Raw genomic sequence first — 18,161 nt, forward strand, 5'->3', positions numbered from 1 at the left:
TTCCCAGATTGAATGAATACAACTTCAGTTACATCTTTTTTTTTTTTTTTAATACTTCACTTTTGCCATCCTCATAAACTTCTGGAAAATGTTATTGCTTGGGTTGAGACAGATGGTTCTGTTCTTTCCTATGTTATTGTCTTTCTTATTTTGGTTTGATTATATTTCCACAATTAATTAAGCTGACTCTGAAAAAGAAGGACTCGGAAACAGGGAGAAGGCTGAAGAGTGTTCAGCGGGGTTTCTGCCTCTGTTCCCTGGCAGAACCCCAGACTGCAGATCATACCCAGGCGTGGGACACGGGAGGCCGCAAAAAAGAAACACACGTTTCACCTCGCACTCTTATCCTTTGGTGATGAAGGCAAAAATAGCAGCAGTGCTGAAAACTGGCCTGGAGGTTTCTAGCAGCATTAATTGGCTGACAAGAAAGATGCTTCGTGTTTCTGTTTTTAACGAAGTCTTCGACTATTTTTCCCCCAGCATACCCAGTCATGGACAGTTAAATGATCAGATAGCAGTTGTTGACAGCTGAGTCTGATTCAGATTCCTGATGGCCAGCTTAAGAGCTTGCAGAACCCATAAGGCATCCTTGTTACTGTTTGCTGAAGAACTTTTTCAGCCAACTCTGAAAGAAAACGGTTCTTCCCCATTGAACTTTGCACATCACTCCTTTACTCTTTGCTTTCTTTCCTCTCCTTGGAAAGAGTTATTTTCTCTTGGTGAAAAATAACTATGGCGGCGACTTTTTCATTTCCAAGCAAAATTCTTTAGTGTTTTGGGGAACAGTTTTTGCAGAATGACCATCATTCATAACCAAGCAGATAGGCCCTGGGATGGGCATTCTGTTCTGTCGGAAGTAGATGTTTACCCTTTGTGATTTCTCTGCTGATTTCAAGGGATTTTCCAGACCTACCTCCAGCTCCCCTGATACTTTACCTTTTACAACTGCTCTCTCTAGTTTTAAATACTTCTCCACAAACACTGATTAAGGCTATCACAAAATTCGTTTCCCTTTTCCTAATTTCTTACAAGTGTTTCCCTGTCTTCAAAACATCTAGACTTCCCCCATTTCTAATCCTGTCTTCAACTGGACTGTACTTGGATAGACAGATACCAAATCATATGAAAATAATTATAAAACTAACTGGTGAGGGACATTGGTTGATTTACTCATAAATAGTACAGGTCAGAATATGTGACTTAACTCTTCCTTGAGTAGGTTTTTTCCTATTGGTACTCTTATTTTAAAAGAGGCAGAAGTTTGCTGCATATGTGGCATTTAATTTTTTCTAATTAAAAAACCCTCACAATGACATTTTTCATGATTGAAAATGACAGTCCAAAAAATACAGTGCTCTTAGGAGAGCTTTGTCATCTTTTCCTTCCAATTCTTGGCTGACATTTGAAATCATTGAAGTTTATGGGTTTTTTTTTTCTTTTTCTTAAAAAAAATTCAGCTACTTACAGTATTGGGTTACTTATGAATGTTGATGAGCTTACCCTTCATAATGATGCTGATGTTATGGAAGTGCAAGCCTGACGACGCCTTTCTGAAAAGTGTTTTCAATTAACGCGGTTACCCTCATATCATTTAAAGAATTCTTTAGATGCGTGGAGGGTGTTGCATACATTTTAAAGATGTATTTGGTTATCTCTTGCATTTGGAAATATATGTTTTATTTGATAGTATTTGTGGGTCATATATTTATTTTTCCTTTTTAGATTAAGTTGCAGTGTGGAAATGTGCTTGGGAGGTAGATGTTTCTCTCAGCATTTCCTTGAAAGAATGAATGCATCTCAGTGCTTAGCTGGAAAGCAGCGCTTCTCAGCCTTCGCTACACAGTAGAATCACCTGGGAGCTTTTGAAAAATTTCATTCCCAGGCTGTGTCGTAAACCAATTTTACATCAGTGTCTCTGGGGCTGAGATCCAGGCATTGGTATTTTTTACAGCTCCCGAGGCAGCCAAGGTTGAGAACAAGTACTTTAGAATAAAGTTAGAAGTAGCACCTCCTCAGATTTAACTGCACATGATGTTGGAACTTGGGTGGGTGTGACTTCTCAACCAAGGCTGAGTAGGATATTTTGCCACTAGTATCAGATAAAGAAGAATTTATTTAAAATTTAGCTCAGGTATTAAAATATGCTAATTTGGTTAAGTATAGTTTACTCTTTTGAATTCAGGATCCATTGAAATCTCTTTCCTTTTAGCACTTTGTGAGTCGCATCGTCTTCAGGACAACAGAAACTAGACTTTAACTTTTTCCTAATTCTTATGTCTCCAAGTTCTTTTTTGTTTCTCTTTGTTCTGAAAGCTTTGCATAAGTATCTGTTTAGACTTCTTAATTTCAAAAGCGTTTGAGGCAGCATACTAGATACATGAAGTATGATAAGGTGGTATAAATTAAACACAGGATGAGATACTAAGGGAAAACACAGTTGAGGATGTTGTAGAGTTAGGAATGAAGTGAAAAACTCATGGCCCGATGACCTGGACACGTGTTACAGGACACTCCTTGAGCCAGCAGGGCACAGGGTATGTTCATTATGTGACGTTTCTGTGGGGAAGGGTGAGGGCTGCCGCTAAGGGCTGTCTCTGTGCCTCTGAGACTTCAGTCGGGAACGTGGGACACATGGGATTAGTGATCAGCGTGGGCATGCTCACACACAAAGAAGGAACTGAGACATCGAGGGACTGACTTTCAACCTTCTTGTCATGTGCTAGGCCTTCTGCAGGGAGTTGTATAGATCTCATTTTGCTTATTTCACAACAGTCCTGTGTAGATGGCATTATTAAGCTTGTATTACAGAAAAGGATTCTGAGGCTCAAAGATGCTGGATGACCTGCGCAGGTAATCAGGCTGTGGTCAGTGGCAAAGCCAAGCTTCCAAGCCAGCTGTGTCTTAGAGTGCAGCCCTTCCGAAGTGGCTCCTGCTGGCTCACATCCCTGTTAATCATGGTTCCTGCTTATTCTCAGTAATAGTAATAGGAGAAAAAAATTTGGGGGGGGATGGTTAGACAAAGGCCATATAGCAATATTAGAAAATTGCTCATAAATATTTAAACACAGTTTTTTTTTTTTGTTTTTTTTTTTAAATTTAAAACTTTCCCGGCTTCCCTGGTGGCACAGTGGTTGAGAGTCCGCCTGCTGACGCAGGGGACGTGGGTTCATGCCCCGGTCCGGGAGGATCCCACGTGCCGCGGAGCGGCTGGGCCCGTGGGCCATGGCCGTTGGGCCTGCGCGTCCGGAGCCTGTGCTCCGCAACAGGAGGGGTTGCGGCGGTGAGAGGCCTGCCTACTGCAAAAAAACCAAACCAAAACAAAAAAAGTTACCAGTTTTTGGGGGTAGTTTTTTTCCTCCCAGCTCATCACATTTTCAGGGTAGGACGCTTTATATTTTTTTGTGCAGCCAAACCTAGTTTGTCCCATATAAGAGGGATGTGTCATGTCCTGTTTCGGCGAATTCATCCGGGCTGGGCCAGCAGCAGTGTGTGGGTGTCCCTCTTTGATCTGCCTTCAGCCCACATCTCTCCCAGCAGAGATGCTGCTGTGGCTGCCACTTTGGTGTTAGCAGGTGGAACGGGTTTTTACTCGCTGCCCCATTTTAGGTCGGTTTTCCCACTCTTGTGAAATTTCACTTGTACTGCGTTTCAGGTGAAGCTGCAAGAGCAGATCCAGCTCTTCAAGCCACTGGGAAGCTTAAATACCGTGCTGTGGCTTGGTTTGGCACTTGATGACATGTCTGAGTCAGATTTCACTAGACTTCCAAGGGAGCCACTGTGTTACATTCCTTGACTATAGTTTTGGCAGATGTGTTGCCTGGGTTTCAGAGTTCTGTGAGTTCTTCCAACTTTGACCTCATGTTTTTCTCTCGCTTTGAATTTTTTACCCTTTCCCGTAGTTGTGAAATTCAAACCACTTTAATCCCACGATCTCCCACATTTCCAGCTTTTCCTCCTACCCCTTTCACGAGGTCTCACTCAGCTAGGCCTCGCCACCGGGCCTGTTCTCCTACCCTTCCTTCCAACCCTGGGGCCTGGGTTGCAGCCAGTCGTCTGTGCTCCTTCCTTTCACATCCCCGCCACCCGAGGGCCTGTCTGCCTGCCTTCTGCCACTTTGTCACTCAAAGTCTGGTTTCTGGACCTGAAGCATCAGCATCAGTTAGAAGCCTCTTAGAGATGCATGATCTCAGGCCCCACCCCAGACCTACTGGATCAGAATATGCATTTTCACAAGGTCTGCAGGTGATCTGGGTGCACATTCAGGTTTGAGCAGCGCTGCTCTAAGTCACACATCTTCCATAGATTGTGTCCTAATTGAGGGAATAGAGTGTTGGAACCCAGGTATTCTGTAGGAAGAATTGGATAAAAAGGATTCTTTTTTCATCCATTTATTCATCTTTGGGTGATACTTTGGTTACTTTTAGGGACGGAAGGGATGAGTATGTTTGGGGGTAAATGGCTTTGCCTACCCATGTGGGTAAAGTTAAGGCACTGGGAAAAGCTTGGATAATTTAGTTGATAGGCTGTTACCAAGAAAGGATTCATACAGCAACCATCATCACTGTTGAAAGAAAATGGGGAGAGTAGTTCTGTAGAAAGAATATTTGACTCAAGTAATAGTTATATTTTTCAAGTTATAAAAAATATATAGGGGGCTTCCCTGGTGGCGCAGTGGTTGAGAGTCTGCCTGCCGATGCAGGGGACGCGCGTTCATGCCCTGGTCCGGGAGGATCCCACGTGCTGCAGAGCGGCTGGGCCCGTGGGCCATGGCTGCTGGGCCTGCGCGTCCGGAGCCTGTGCTCCACAACGGGAGAGGCCGCAGCGGTGAGGGGCCCATGTACGGGGGGGAAATATATATATATATATATAAAATTGTCTTGGCTGGGTGAGGGTCCTCTTCCAGGCTGTAGACTTCTCTCTGCTTCCTCATGTGGTGGAAGGGATGAGCTGGCTCTCTGAGGTCTCTTTTATAAGGGCACTAATCTCATTTATGAAGGCTCCACCCTCGTGACCTAATCACCTCCCAAAGGCCCCACTTCCTAATACCATCAGCTTAGGAATTTTGTAGGGACACAAACATGCAGACCACAGCAAAATTATAAATACATTTGACCCCTGAACAATGCAGGTTTGAACTGTGGAGGTCCCCTTATACTTGTTTTCTTCAATAGTGAATACTATAGTACTACATGACTATGGTTGGTTGAATCTGAGGACATGGAGGAATGAAACCTTGGATACCTAGGGAGGATTTTTGATGAACCGAAGGGTCGGCGTCCCCTACGTTGTTCAAGGGGAAACTGTATAAAAATTTTATATCTCTGTAAAAGGCAACTAAGCAAAAAGTTTATATATAAATTAATTTAAGGGTTGGATAGGCCGGTATAACACCTATTTCTTCCTTTTTAAAAGTGTATTTCTACCCCGTTTGTGGAAATATTACTTAATATGGGGGTTCAGTGGTAGCACAGGTCATATCCCAAGGCAGAGTGACCGGTGTTTTTCCCTAAGGCAAGTTTCATCGTGTCTTTACACATTAGAGGCTTTACTGCATGGAAAGGCTGTGTAATAGAATAGGTGGTGTAGGAGGGGGGGATACGGACCCCTGGCCAAGCGGCGAAGAGGGCAGTGAGATGATGAGTGGTCAGACTGATGCAAGTCCCACCTCTCTTCTCAGGACCCACCTCTTCTTTGATCTGCCCTTACACTGCTCATAGGGGTATATTAGTAGTGGTAGTATCTGTGTCTCTTCTTTTTTTTTTTTTAATCCTCAGGACTTTTAAATATCCAGCTGGTACCTCTAAGGCCCTGAAATTTGAAGGAATAGAATTTGATAAGTTACATCCATAGGCTATCTAAAACAGTTTCTTCATAGGTTAATTAAAAGAGTTTCTCTCTCTCTCTCTCTCTCTCTCTCTCTCTCTCACACACACACACACACACACAGACACACACACAGACACACACACACACACACACACACACACACACACACACACAGTAGCTCACTGCCATCATCTCAGAGAATCTGATCCTCTGGGTAGGAAGTGATACTGGCCATCTAAATGCAAAGGTCTAAAAAAACGTGTTTTTCCAGACTCTGACCCGGCTTTGCTTCCATGCAAAAGAATTTCCTTTCATATGAGCACCGGTTGTTGATTGTATGCTTTAATGATTTAAAAGTTTGGTGTTAGAGAGCTAGAAAGGCATTCATTTACATCGGATATAAAATGGTGAGAATGCAGAGCACACACACTTGGAAGACACATTATTCTCATTTCTGTGAATAACGGGGGCATCTGTTTAAACTGGACCCTACATAGAGCTGCAGGCCTTCAAAGTGGGCCATCCCCACACCGAGCAGATGCTAGCCACTTGAAATAGGAATGCTGGTCAGCGTTCCATTTCTCCTTCAGAAGCGTCTTACGGTATCAAAACCTAACACCAGAAACAGATGGAAACTGGACCTTAGGTTTCAGATCTTCTTCAAAGGACAGGAGGTGCTGAATTGAAAAGTGTTAGATTTAGAAAACCTGTGATCAGTGAAGTGGATGAGGAAAATGATGAAGGGGAAGTGTTGTCATATAATGAAAGGAAAATAGAAAAATTAGTGATTTTCTTACAAGTTTATCCATGATAAAAAGCACCTAAATAAATGCATGTATTAAGATGTATATATGTGTTATATGTCATGGTATTTAGGCCAAGTTAATTGACATGTAGGGTCACCTTAGTAATTTGAGGATTAAAGTAGTACTGGATATATAAAGATAGCAGCTCAAATTGGAATATTCTGGTTGGCAACTTTCAGTTAACGCAAAGTAGACACTCATTATTGAAAATATTTACAGGATGCACAGATACACTGTTATTTCATCATAAATACATAATAACGTAAGTGAGGTTTCTGTGATGACGTAGGTTAGTCATTCTTGTGGCTTTTGGTCAGCACCTCGAAAGTGAGTTACACTGGTCTGGTACCTTTGATTGAGGGTTAGCATTCAACTTTTTTTTTTTTTTTGCGGTACGCGGGCCTCTCACTGTTGTGGCCTCTCCCGTTGTGGAGCACAGGCTCCGGACGCGCAGGCTCAGCGGCCATGGCTCACGGGCCCAGCCGCTCTGCGGCATGTGGGATCTTCCCGGACCGGGGCACGAACCCGTGTCCCCTGCATTGGCAGGCGGACTCTCAACCACTGCACCACCAGGGAAGCCCTCCACTGACATTTTATAGGAGTCATGTGGCGGTAACATAAAACAGCAAACCAAAACCAACATGAGCTTGAGTATTGCAGAAAACTGTGGCTTGTTGAAGTTGCCCATGTGTGTGGTTTCAAAGCTTTGTTGTTTTGTCTTTTGATAAAACTTTTTTCTAAACTGTGACCCACAGAGCATTATTTTCCTGCATTGTTCCTGTGGATTCAACTATGACAGTTTGTCTACTGCAGGACTTCTCAGAGCCTTTGACAGTACTAACATACCCTGTGACGTGACGCCTGTAAACTGAGATGTAGTATCTGATGTTGCCCAAGCTTATTTCGTTTTACCAGCTGCCTCTCCCACCCCCACCTTGCTTTTTTCCTTGATGGAATATCTACCATGGAAGATAGTTTGGGAAATGGTACTCTAGCATTTTTATAGGTAGTTTTTCATGTACCATCACAGCAGTGCTCAGAAACAAGCAGTTTTGTTGCCCCTTTATGGATGAGTGAGGAACACCAGGGTTCAGGTTGGCACCAGGACCCAGGTCTCCTAATAGCTCGCCAGGCTTTTATCTCTCTGTCAAGGCTTTGGGTTCAGGTAGGAGGCACTTACCACATATGGCTGCTGGGGGGGGGCTATAGAGCTGTGTGCTGATCTGAAGTTCCTCTGTCCTGTGGCTGGTCCTCAGGGCTCTGGGGTCTCCTGTAGAGGCCTTCCTAATTCTAGCAAGTTGATAACGAGGGTGAGAGAGTTAGTTCTCCTGTGGTTTCTGTGAAATAATGGTTTAGGCAGCCCCTTGCCCAGGTGTGCTTTAAGTAGGAAAGTTACCCAGATATTCAACTATGGTTCACTTGTGTCTTGCTTCCCGATTTTCGCCCCATGGTACATGTCATGTTTTGCTTTTTTTATAGAAAGAAATTCAAGCCATGAGTCAGTGCAGCCATCCCAACGTAGTGACCTATTACACCTCTTTTGTGGTAAAAGACGAACTTTGGCTGGTCATGAAATTACTAAGTGGAGGTAAGTGGATTTTGTCATTTTTGTTTGTTTGCTTGGTTTCTTTTTTTCCTTTTGTGCGAGTCAGCATATTGAATAAGACTTTAGATTTGATCCCCTTACTCCCATATTTATAAGTTTTCTTGGTTTATTCTTTGCCTAGAGAGTAAAGTCCGGATTTCTTCACACTGATATTCAAAGCCTTTCATAATTCAGCTTAACTTGTAGAATATCTGTGTCCTCTTTTACCCCGGCCTTCCAGGTGTGGGTGAGACTCCCCAGATGCCTTCTGCCCTCTGATGTCTCTGTGTTGTTACTTAGCCCCAGATGTCTGTCTGTCCTTCTCCATGTGCCCAAGTCCTGAAAGGCCCCATCCTCTCTGTAGCCACCCCTTACTCTCTTTAGAAAAGTAAACCAATCCTTCCTCTTTAAAGCCTTCATTCTTAACGTTATTCAAGTCTCTAACACACTGTAATGAGTTATTTCAGTGTGGTTTACTAAAGGTCCGTGGTGATGGAAATGTTCTGCGGCTGTGCTATCCAGTTTCTACTAGTGGCTCTTAAACATTTGACATGTGGCTAGTTTTACCCAGGGACTGAATTTCTATTCAATTTTAATTAGCTTACATTTAAATAACCTCAGGTGGCCAGTGGCCTATGGTATTGGACAGTGTAGTTTTAGATTGTGGATTTCATGAAGAAAGCATGTGGGAAGGTGAAGGAACTTTGCCTGTCTAGCCTCAGATCACTGAAGTTAAAAAAGCCACGGACAATTAAATTTATAAGACACTTTCCCATTCCTGTATTTTATCTCTTTTAATCTTTGAACGTCACGCTTTGATAGGGGAGGATAATGATAACGGTTAATTTTCTTGAACACTTCCTCCGTGGCTGGATCCTGTGCCAGGTGATTTACTGACTTTATTTCATTGTAATCTGGACAACACCATTGCATGGCAGGTGCCATGATCCCTGTGTTTCAGAAAGGACACCAGAGCTCAAGAGAGTTAGGCTGCTTGCCCAAGGCCACACACGTCGTGCCTGTTAGTGCTGGGATCTGGACACGTAAAAGCTACCCTGCGCTGCAAGTGTCATCACCTTCATTTTACAGCCCTGAAAACTGGAGCTGAGAAAGCCCGAGGGATTCCTTCCTAATACCCAGCATCCCCATACCTCTCACGTGTTCTCCTTGCAGGGCGTCCCTCCCTGTATATCCATCTTACTGAGACGTGAAGTATGGTTAGGAGTAGAGGAGAACATTTGGTGGTACCTGGACGAAGCCAGAACTGACAGTGCAGGGTTTATTTGGTGGAGCCCATTTTTATCTGCAGACCCAGTTCAGCTAAGGCTAAATCAAGGCAGCATCACAATTAAAAAATTTTTTTTTTTTAGAGAAACTGTCTTGGATCCAGCAGAGGCCCTGCAATGAGATGACGAAGGCATTGTAATTGCCTTGGGTCTGCTCGTGTAGGTCTCGGTAGGGAGCCTGGGAGAGCTTAGTTTGGTTCTGTTTCCAGTCTTGTCAATCCTATTAGTTATTGCTTCCTTGAGTGCTGACTCTGGCTTTTAATTAAAAGGGAAAAGAAAAATGGAAGGAAAAAGGAAGCCCGTTGGAACCTACCGCAATGTTGAGTGTCAGGACTGCTTCTTGGTTCTGCTGAGGGTGGTGCTGTATTGATAAGATGATCTTAACCTGGCCTCTCCTTGTAGGGGGTCCACTAACTGAGGAAACAAGAAATTCTGGTGACCTGGGGCCCTGTGGATTTTAATTCCTCTCTTTATTTTTATCCCAATTAACCTTTTATAAGCTTGAGAATATCCCCTGTGCCCTTTTCTAAGGACTGGATAGAAAGTTTCATTGTCTTTTTAAAAGAATCCAATTTAGTCTCCCCTGGCCCTAGGTAAGAGGAACAGGTTTCCACAGGTAAGGGGAATGTGGGCAGATGTAGCCTTTCGCTCATTTTGCTTTCAGCAGGCCAGAAATGCATGCATGCCTGGTATGGTATATCCTTAAAAGAAAAAATTAAAATGTTTTTGGAAGTATCGTTTTCTAAATGACCCCCAAATCCAAGAGTCAGTGAATAAAGAGATGTTTGTTTCTCCCTGAGGGGAAAGGTATGCATTTGTTTTCTTCTATATTATTTTATTACATCAGATCTCTTACTGAGTGGCAGGTGGCTAGCCTGGTGTAGTAATATCTGATGGGGAAACTCAGTCCTCTTAGTTAAATCAGGGAGAGCCTGGAGCCATGTTCGGGTCCTGAGATAGGCTATTTGGTAACTCTTCAGAAGTGTTGAACCCCCAGGTAATTATGGCTCTTAAGGTGACCGGGAAGTTTGGAATATTAATTAACATGTGTTGAAGCATGAATTCACAGTGCCAAGGATACTAATCTGTTTATAGTAACAAAATACTATGTATTTATTTCATTATTATTAAACTCTGTACATCACACCTCAAGTAAATGTAAATGAAGATTGCCTGGAGTCACAGAAAGGAATCTTCTGGTTATAAGCAGGGGTCTAAAGGCAACAGACATTTTTTCTCTCCTCCTACCTGAGGTTAAGGAAAAACTGTGCTTCTTTCTCTCAGCAGTTCCCTGCTGTCTTTTCTCCAGGACTCTTATTCCTTTCTTTTTCAGTTTAGACATCCCGAACCCTCTTTTAATCTGTAACCAGTTGCACGTCTACGGAAAAGGGACTAACTGTGAAGTGGCCGTGGACAGTCTTCTGCTTCCTGACCCAGAATCCCTCTCATTAAGTTCAGCTGGATGTGTGCTTGCAAACTTGGATTTAGTGCTTTTCTGGTCACGGGCTACCATGCAATTGTTTGTATGCCTTGGGAATATTTGTGTTAAATGAACAAATGAAAACTATATTTTGTTGTTCTCGTTTAGCCTTTTATTTTTCTGAGGATTTTTTTAAAAATGTATTATTTATTTATTTATTTGTGGCTGCATCGGGTCTTAGCTGTGGCACACGGGATCTTCGTTGAGGCATGCGGGGTCTTCGTTGTGGCTTCTCTCTAGTTGTGGCGTGTGGGCTTTCTCTTCTAGTTGTGGTGCGCAGGCTCCAGGGTGCGTGGGCTCTTTAGTTTGCGGCACGCAGGCTCTCTCGTTGAGGCGCGCGAGTTCAGTAGTTGTGGCTCTCGGGCTTCGTTGCCCTGCGACATGTGGGATCTCAGCTCCCTGACCAGGGATTGAACCTGCGTACCCCGCATTGTAAGGCGGATTCTTTACCACTGGACCACCAGGGAAGTCCCTCGTTTAGTTTTTTAAATAGGGAGGACTATTCTGGAAAGGTAATGAAGGTGCTTATACAGTTGTCTAATTCTTCTTTCTGTCCACTTAGGTTCAATGTTGGATATCATAAAATACATCATTAACCGAGGAGAACACAAGAACGGAGTTCTGGAAGAGGCAATAATAGCAACAATTCTTAAAGAGGTTTTGGAAGGCTTAGACTATCTACACAGAAATGGTCAGATTCACAGGTATGACCCCTGCAGAGATGTTTAAATTCAGCTGTTCATATCTTCAGTCCTAGTTAGTAGAATACTAAGGAAACACACCTCACAGGTAGGTATTGACATATCTCTAACTTAGGTAGTTTAAATAGATGGGAACAAAGTACTTAAGAACGAAACAAGAGAACAAGTTTTGATGAATTATATTGGTGTATTGGTTTATCTGCTTTCACTGAAATAAGAGTAGACTACAGAAAGTACTGTGGGGACTCAAAAAAAATCAGTTTACATTTTATACTCATTTGAAGTATACTCATTTGAACTGGATAGCATCTCTAACATTCTAATGCAGGCGAGAGTGTTCCAAACATTTAATATGTTAATTATTTTTGACATGGTGGTGGAAGAGAAGGAGGGGAGGCACTAATTTCATCTCTTTTGTGGCATAAAATGCTAATTCTTTAAATAGCTAAACAGCATCGCATATGAGTGCCTGATGCTTCAAATGGGTTAGTGCTCCTTGGGCTCTTAGGAATTGTTGCAAGTAAATAACCACTTACCACTAATATGAATATTGCAATTCCCTTGCCCTGAGCTATAAGTGAGCTGTATGTTTAATGGTATCTATTATGTTTTTCAATAATTAGAAAAATATTACTTTAGAAGGCAAACTTATAAATTGTCATTTTTCTTAAGTGTTAAGACTACTCAGCACAACTTCTACATAGTGAAGAAATACGTTACAGAGTATTGTAATTAGTATTTACCATCAGTCTCTCCCCAGAGGAGAGACTGATCAAGTCCATTGTTTCAGAGACTGAGGGGATTGATTGGAAATTGCATCACAGACACATTTAAGTGGAAGTAGAACAGCTTTACATAGACTGGGCTTTAATTCTTGATAAAATGATAGTATTGTGTGTATATGGCAATCTGTAACTCTGTAACATGAAATAATCTACTCATTATTGTTTTAATTAAATCTGGATAATGATATCACATAAACTGTTCATTACTAAAATCCTAATCATCCCCCAGGAGCAAACTATAAAATCACAATGTACCTTTGTAACTTTTAAAATCTGTGATATAATTTTAATATTTATAAAATAATAATTTTGTCAAACATCTCCATTGTATGATATGTATTAAAGTCTCCCTGAGTGAATATAATGTCTGTACTCCATAATTAAATTCTCTCTCTCTTTTTTTTTTTCTAATAGGGATTTAAAAGCTGGTAATATTCTTCTGGGTGAGGATGGCTCAGTACAAATAGCAGGTAAAGCTGGCAAAGATAAAACATTCTTTACCTGTTTACAGAAGTGTTAGGGCTTCGAAGAATGTAGACTTGTTCCTAAGAAATGAACAAATTGCATGTAATCTGTGTTTTTAAATTGAAGTATAGTCGATGTACAACATTATGTAAGTTACAGGTGTACAGTGTAGTGATTCACAATTTTTAAAGGTTATAGTTATTATAAAATATTGGATATATTCCCTATGTTGTACAGTGTATCCTTGTAGCTTATTTTATACATAGTAGTTTGTACCCCTTATACAGTCCCTCCCCCTTTCCCTCTTCCCCTTGGTGACCACGAGTTTGGTCTCTATATCTGTGAGTCTGCTTCTTTTTAGTTATATTCACTAGTTTGTTGTATTTTTTAGATTCCACATATAAGTGATATCACACAGTATTTGTCTGTCTCTGTCTGACTTATTTCACTTAGCATACTACCCTCCAAGCCCATCCATGTTGTTGCAAATGGCAAAATTTCATTCTTTTTAATGGCTGAGTAGTATTCCATTGTATGTACCACTGTATCTGGGCTGCCCTATCATAGAATGTTTCGGTCTGAGGTATAACATGTTTTCCTGCTATTTTAGAATGTGGCCTTTTAATAAAAAACAATTTTACCTTTAATTTTTTTATATTTTCTACCTTCCAGATTGAGTAATGGTGATATTTATATAACTGTAAGAAGCACTTTTGAGAGTTTTTGGTTGAGTTTGAAAGTTTAAAACCATTGTACACATTAATTTTAAACCTTTTATTTCTCAAGAGGTAGCTGAAAGAATTGTGAACTCTTAAAATCTAGGGCTTATTTTGCTCTTAAATTTGACCCTTCATGGTGATTCTTGACAGTTGATAGGCATGGCAAGGCAGTAAAGGTCAAATGAGTGAGAGCCTCAGGCAGGAGCCTTCTATGTGCAGAACCTCTCATTTTGTTAATGCTCCTAGAATAGCCTGAAAGGCCTGGTTCCCAAGGTAGCCATGTTCATACCAACTCTTGTGTTATGCCCGCTCTGGGAAGGTCTGTCTCAGCATCCTCTCAGCCATCATTGCTTTGGGCATTTTTGGCCGAACAGCCCTTCTCCGTACTGGACTGTCCCTGTCATCGCAGGGTGTTCAGCCTTCTGGCTTCCGGGCATTAAATATCACCAGCAGCACGTCCTCCCAACATCCTTGGTGTGAAGATCATCCATCTAGCTTGCATTGTTGACGAAATGCTGAAGATGTTGAATCAGGCTAACCTGCTTCTATTTGAGTTGGAGTGGAAGAGTCCTACCTTCTAGCATAGGTTTAGGGTCTTTACACGTCTAGTTATTAGAACAAAGTTGATGGCATTTCTTCCTCCCACTCTTGTTTCTAGACAAATCTGAGGATCTGGGGTTATTATTAGAAATGTGAGAGTTCAGCAGAAAACAAACCCACCCTCAACACAAAGGATAAGCCTTGAGTCATCTCTTTGTTTCATTGTCTGCCCCTCTCTCGGTACCAGAGGACCAGTCAGGTGATGATGCCCTGGCCTGTATGGCGAGCGTGATGCTGACCTTAGGCTCTGTATTTAGTTAGGTACACTTACGGGGACCCTTATTGAGTTATTTTTTAAAGAAGAGACAAGGTGTCTTGAAAATACCAAAGGGAAACTGAGAATTTGTTTCAGATCAAATGTTTCTTCCCTAGGGAACTAATAATGGAAGTGTTATCTTGTAATAGTCCTCCCCTTTGAAAAGATAAATTAAGTCAAGTTCAAGACCGCTGGGGAGGCACTTGTTGTGTCAGTTAAGCACAAAGGCTTTGGAATTAAACAGGCCCAATTTACTACCCACTGTGCAACATGGGGCAAGTTATTGCATCTCTAAGCCTCAGTTTCCCCATCTGTGAGATGGTGATGATAATGCCTATCATTCAGGAAGACGTGGATTTCCTGTGCAGCTATTGAATCATAGGATTCAGACCCCTGTAAGTGCAATGTGCTTTTGGGAGTTACCGAGTGTTCTAGGTAGAGAGGAGATGCCAGTTTGCAGTCCGGAGGTATTTCTATACAGGCATTTTTATTAAATTGTCTAAAAAGATCCTAGAAGAAAGGACCTTAATCTTTAAAACTCCAGTGAAAGGCTTCCTTGGTGGCGCAGTGGTTAAGAATCCGCCTGCCAATGCAGGGGACACGGGTTCGAACCCCGGCCTGGGAAGATCCCGCATGCCGCAGAGCAACTAAGCCCGTGCACCACAACTACTGAGCCTGTGCTCTAGAGCCCATGCTCCGCAACAAGAGAAGCCACCGCAATGAGAAGCCCGCATACCACAACGAAGAGTAGCCCCTGCTCACCGCAACTAGAGAAAGCCGCGCACAGCAACGAAGAACCAAAGCAGCCAAAAATAAATAAATAAATTTATTAAAAAAAAACACTCCAGTGAATTGGTAATGAATTTTTTAAATTAAAAAAATATATATATATATATATTTATTTATTTAGGCTACGCCGGGTCTTAGTTGCAGCATGTGGGATCTTTAGCTGTGGCATGTGGACTTCTTAGTTGTGGCATGAGTGCGGGATCTGGTGTCTCAACCAGGGATGGAACCCGGGCCCCCTGCATTGGGAATGCGGAGTCTTACCCACTGGACCACCAGAGAAGTCCCTTTTTAAAATTAAAAAAGAATTTTTTGGCCGTGCTGCATGACATGCGGGATCTCAGTTCCCTGACCAGTGATCAAACCCGCGCCCCCCTGCAGTGGAAGTGCAGAGTCTTACCCACTGGACCAGCAGAGAAGTCCCTGAATTTTTAATTTTAAAGAAATACACACATTTATACCTATTTTTTTCTCATAATTTTATATTCTCTGTTTTACAGAGGATCTTCCAAATTGTATGTTTTATGTCCCATGAAGCCTGGATCCACCCTTGCTTACTGTTGTTGCATGAAGTAAATGAATGTGAGAAATGCTTAGTGTGACCCCCAAAGTGGCAATAGACAGGAAAAGACAGTCTAAGCTTATTTATCATGATAGCGACGGAGGTGTCCCAGTTAAACATGGTATATGGTGTATCTTCACTATGGAAGACCTACCAATGGAGAATGAAAAGTTCTCTGTACACTGACATGAAAAAAAATCACCAGGCTACGTGGTTAAGTGAACACAACAAGGTGAAATGCAATGTATATAATATGCCACCTTTTGTGAAAGAAGTGGGGAGAAATAAGAATATATGTGTTTATGTGAAGAAACGTTAGAAGGGTAATGGCAGTGGGAGCAGGGGTGGACTGCTGAGTAGAGACCTTTTGTAACATTTTGAATTTTGAACCATGTGGAAGTATGACCTAGTAAAGCAAATGAAAAGAAATGACTCAACAAACTTAATGAACTCGCAATAAGTCAGAGCCGTTTTTAAACCTTTTATTGTTGAAGTTATCAAACGTAGCCCAAAGGAGAGAAGAGTAGGAAGAATCCTCTGGTACCCATCACCTGGCTTTGGTTCCTCATCAGTCTTTGGCCAATTCTTGATTCACCTCTCTTTCCCCTCCCTGCTTTGGAGGCTCTTACCATTATTGATGCTGACTTTTGTTCTTGAGTCATCTAAGTTAGTGCCTTATGTATGCGTATCTTGTCCTTCCTCTAGAGAGTGGCCTTTATCCCACAGGCTAGGGACATTATGAAGAAAAGACTTAAAGTAAACAACTGAAAGCTTCAAACCATCCAGCATCAGGTAGTCTAGCTGTTAAGAAGATAATCTCTGAGATCAACTGGCTTGGTTGAAATTCCCTGGTTACCACTCAAGCTCTGGGACCTTGGTCAGGTGGCTCAACGTCCTAAAGACTCAGTTTCCTTAAAGGGAGATACAGGTATAACCCACTTCATCTTTTTTTGTGAAATCAAATGAGGCTCTTTGTATCTAGCAGTCTTATAACAGTGGCTGGCACATTATAGATACACAGAAAATAGCAGCAGCTGCTACTGCTAATCCTATTACCGCTACTGTTTCTACTGTTAACTACCGCTACTACTGTTACTCCAACTGACAGGATCGCACCGACCCCCTCTCGCACTGCCTGGAGGTCATATGTACCTCAAATTTGTCTTGCAGGAGGTTCAGCTCTGAGGGGCTTTATGCGTTATAAAAAGGGGATGCTTTATTAATTATGGAACTTGGAAGCTAACTTGTCATTAATCTTGCTCTAAGCTGATAAAAAAGTACAGCTAATTTTCTCTGTTTTGTGATGAAATGATCATTTCTCACTAAAAGGGTCAAAACAGCAGTGAACTGCCTTTGAAATGCAGAGGCAGGTCAGCCCCTGGCTTATTCTACCACCTGCTACTCTGCCAGTCACTCCGTTCCATTATTCTTTTTTTTTTTTTTTTTTTTGTGGTACACCGGCCTCTCACCGTTGTGGCCTCTCCTGTTGCGGAGCACGGGCCCAGCCGCTCCGCGGCATGTGGGATCTTCCCGGACCGGGGCACGAACCCGTGTCCCCTGCATTGGCAGGTGGACTCTCAACCACTGCGCCCCCAGGGAAGCCCTCATCCCATTATTCTTGTCAGATTACCGACCCGAGCTCCTTCTCTGGGCCTTCAGGAGCACATTGTCCTTTTCTTTTTTCTCAGTTGGGATCCCCCGAGGTAAGATTTCCCGACTTTTTCTCTCCCTCTCAGGTCTGTGGGTTTTTTCCTCACCCTGGGTGGTGGTGTTGAGTGTAACCAGCTGGTGAGTGCGATGTTTGGCTCCTGGGTTCGGAAGCGCCCGTGCAGGAAGCCACTGCTTGGGTTGTCATGAGGATTAAATGTGTCGGTGTCTGTGGTGCTTAGGACGGTGCCTGGCACATGGTGAGGACTTTATAGCCATTCCAGGCTTTCCTTGGTGTCCTTTTTGTGTGTGCGACTTCATGCTTGTGTAATGACGTTACCCGGAAGCCTCATTTCCGGGTGAGTAATGGTCGGCTATCAGGCGTGTAAGTTTCCACTTTCTGTTGATACATCTCTGGAGCCATTGTAGCTTTTCTAGAATTCACAGTGAATGTTCTCCGTGTCCTCTAACCTGAGCATAACATTGAGTTTATACAGTATTTAAATTTTTTGTGTGGTTTTAACTCTAAAATAAGATTATTGCATTAAAAAGAAACAAAACCATTTGTAATGATTTCTTGGAAGAGCTGGATGCTGCTGCTCTCCCCGTGTTACAGGAGTTTGACTTTCTTAGTCAGGCAGTGGGTCACTGCCTGAA

The 18,161-nt window shown here is 42.4% G+C and overlaps 1 protein-coding gene across 1 annotated transcript in view; it reads left to right on the forward strand.

Moving 5' to 3' along the window:
* Nucleotides 1-18,161, forward strand: part of STK39 (serine/threonine kinase 39) — a 308,616-nt gene that overhangs the window by 71,984 nt on the left and 218,471 nt on the right. Inside the window, exons 3-5 of the mRNA XM_082658864.1 lie at nucleotides 8,112-8,220; nucleotides 11,546-11,687; nucleotides 12,884-12,939. Of these exons, the coding sequence (XP_082514990.1) occupies nucleotides 8,112-8,220; nucleotides 11,546-11,687; nucleotides 12,884-12,939 (307 nt within the window). The remainder of the gene's footprint in view (nucleotides 1-8,111; nucleotides 8,221-11,545; nucleotides 11,688-12,883; nucleotides 12,940-18,161) is intronic.

This window comes from Grampus griseus, assembly GCF_964374135.1.
Source record: "Grampus griseus genome assembly, chromosome: 7".
In the NCBI taxonomy this organism is placed as follows: Eukaryota; Metazoa; Chordata; class Mammalia; order Artiodactyla; family Delphinidae; genus Grampus; species Grampus griseus.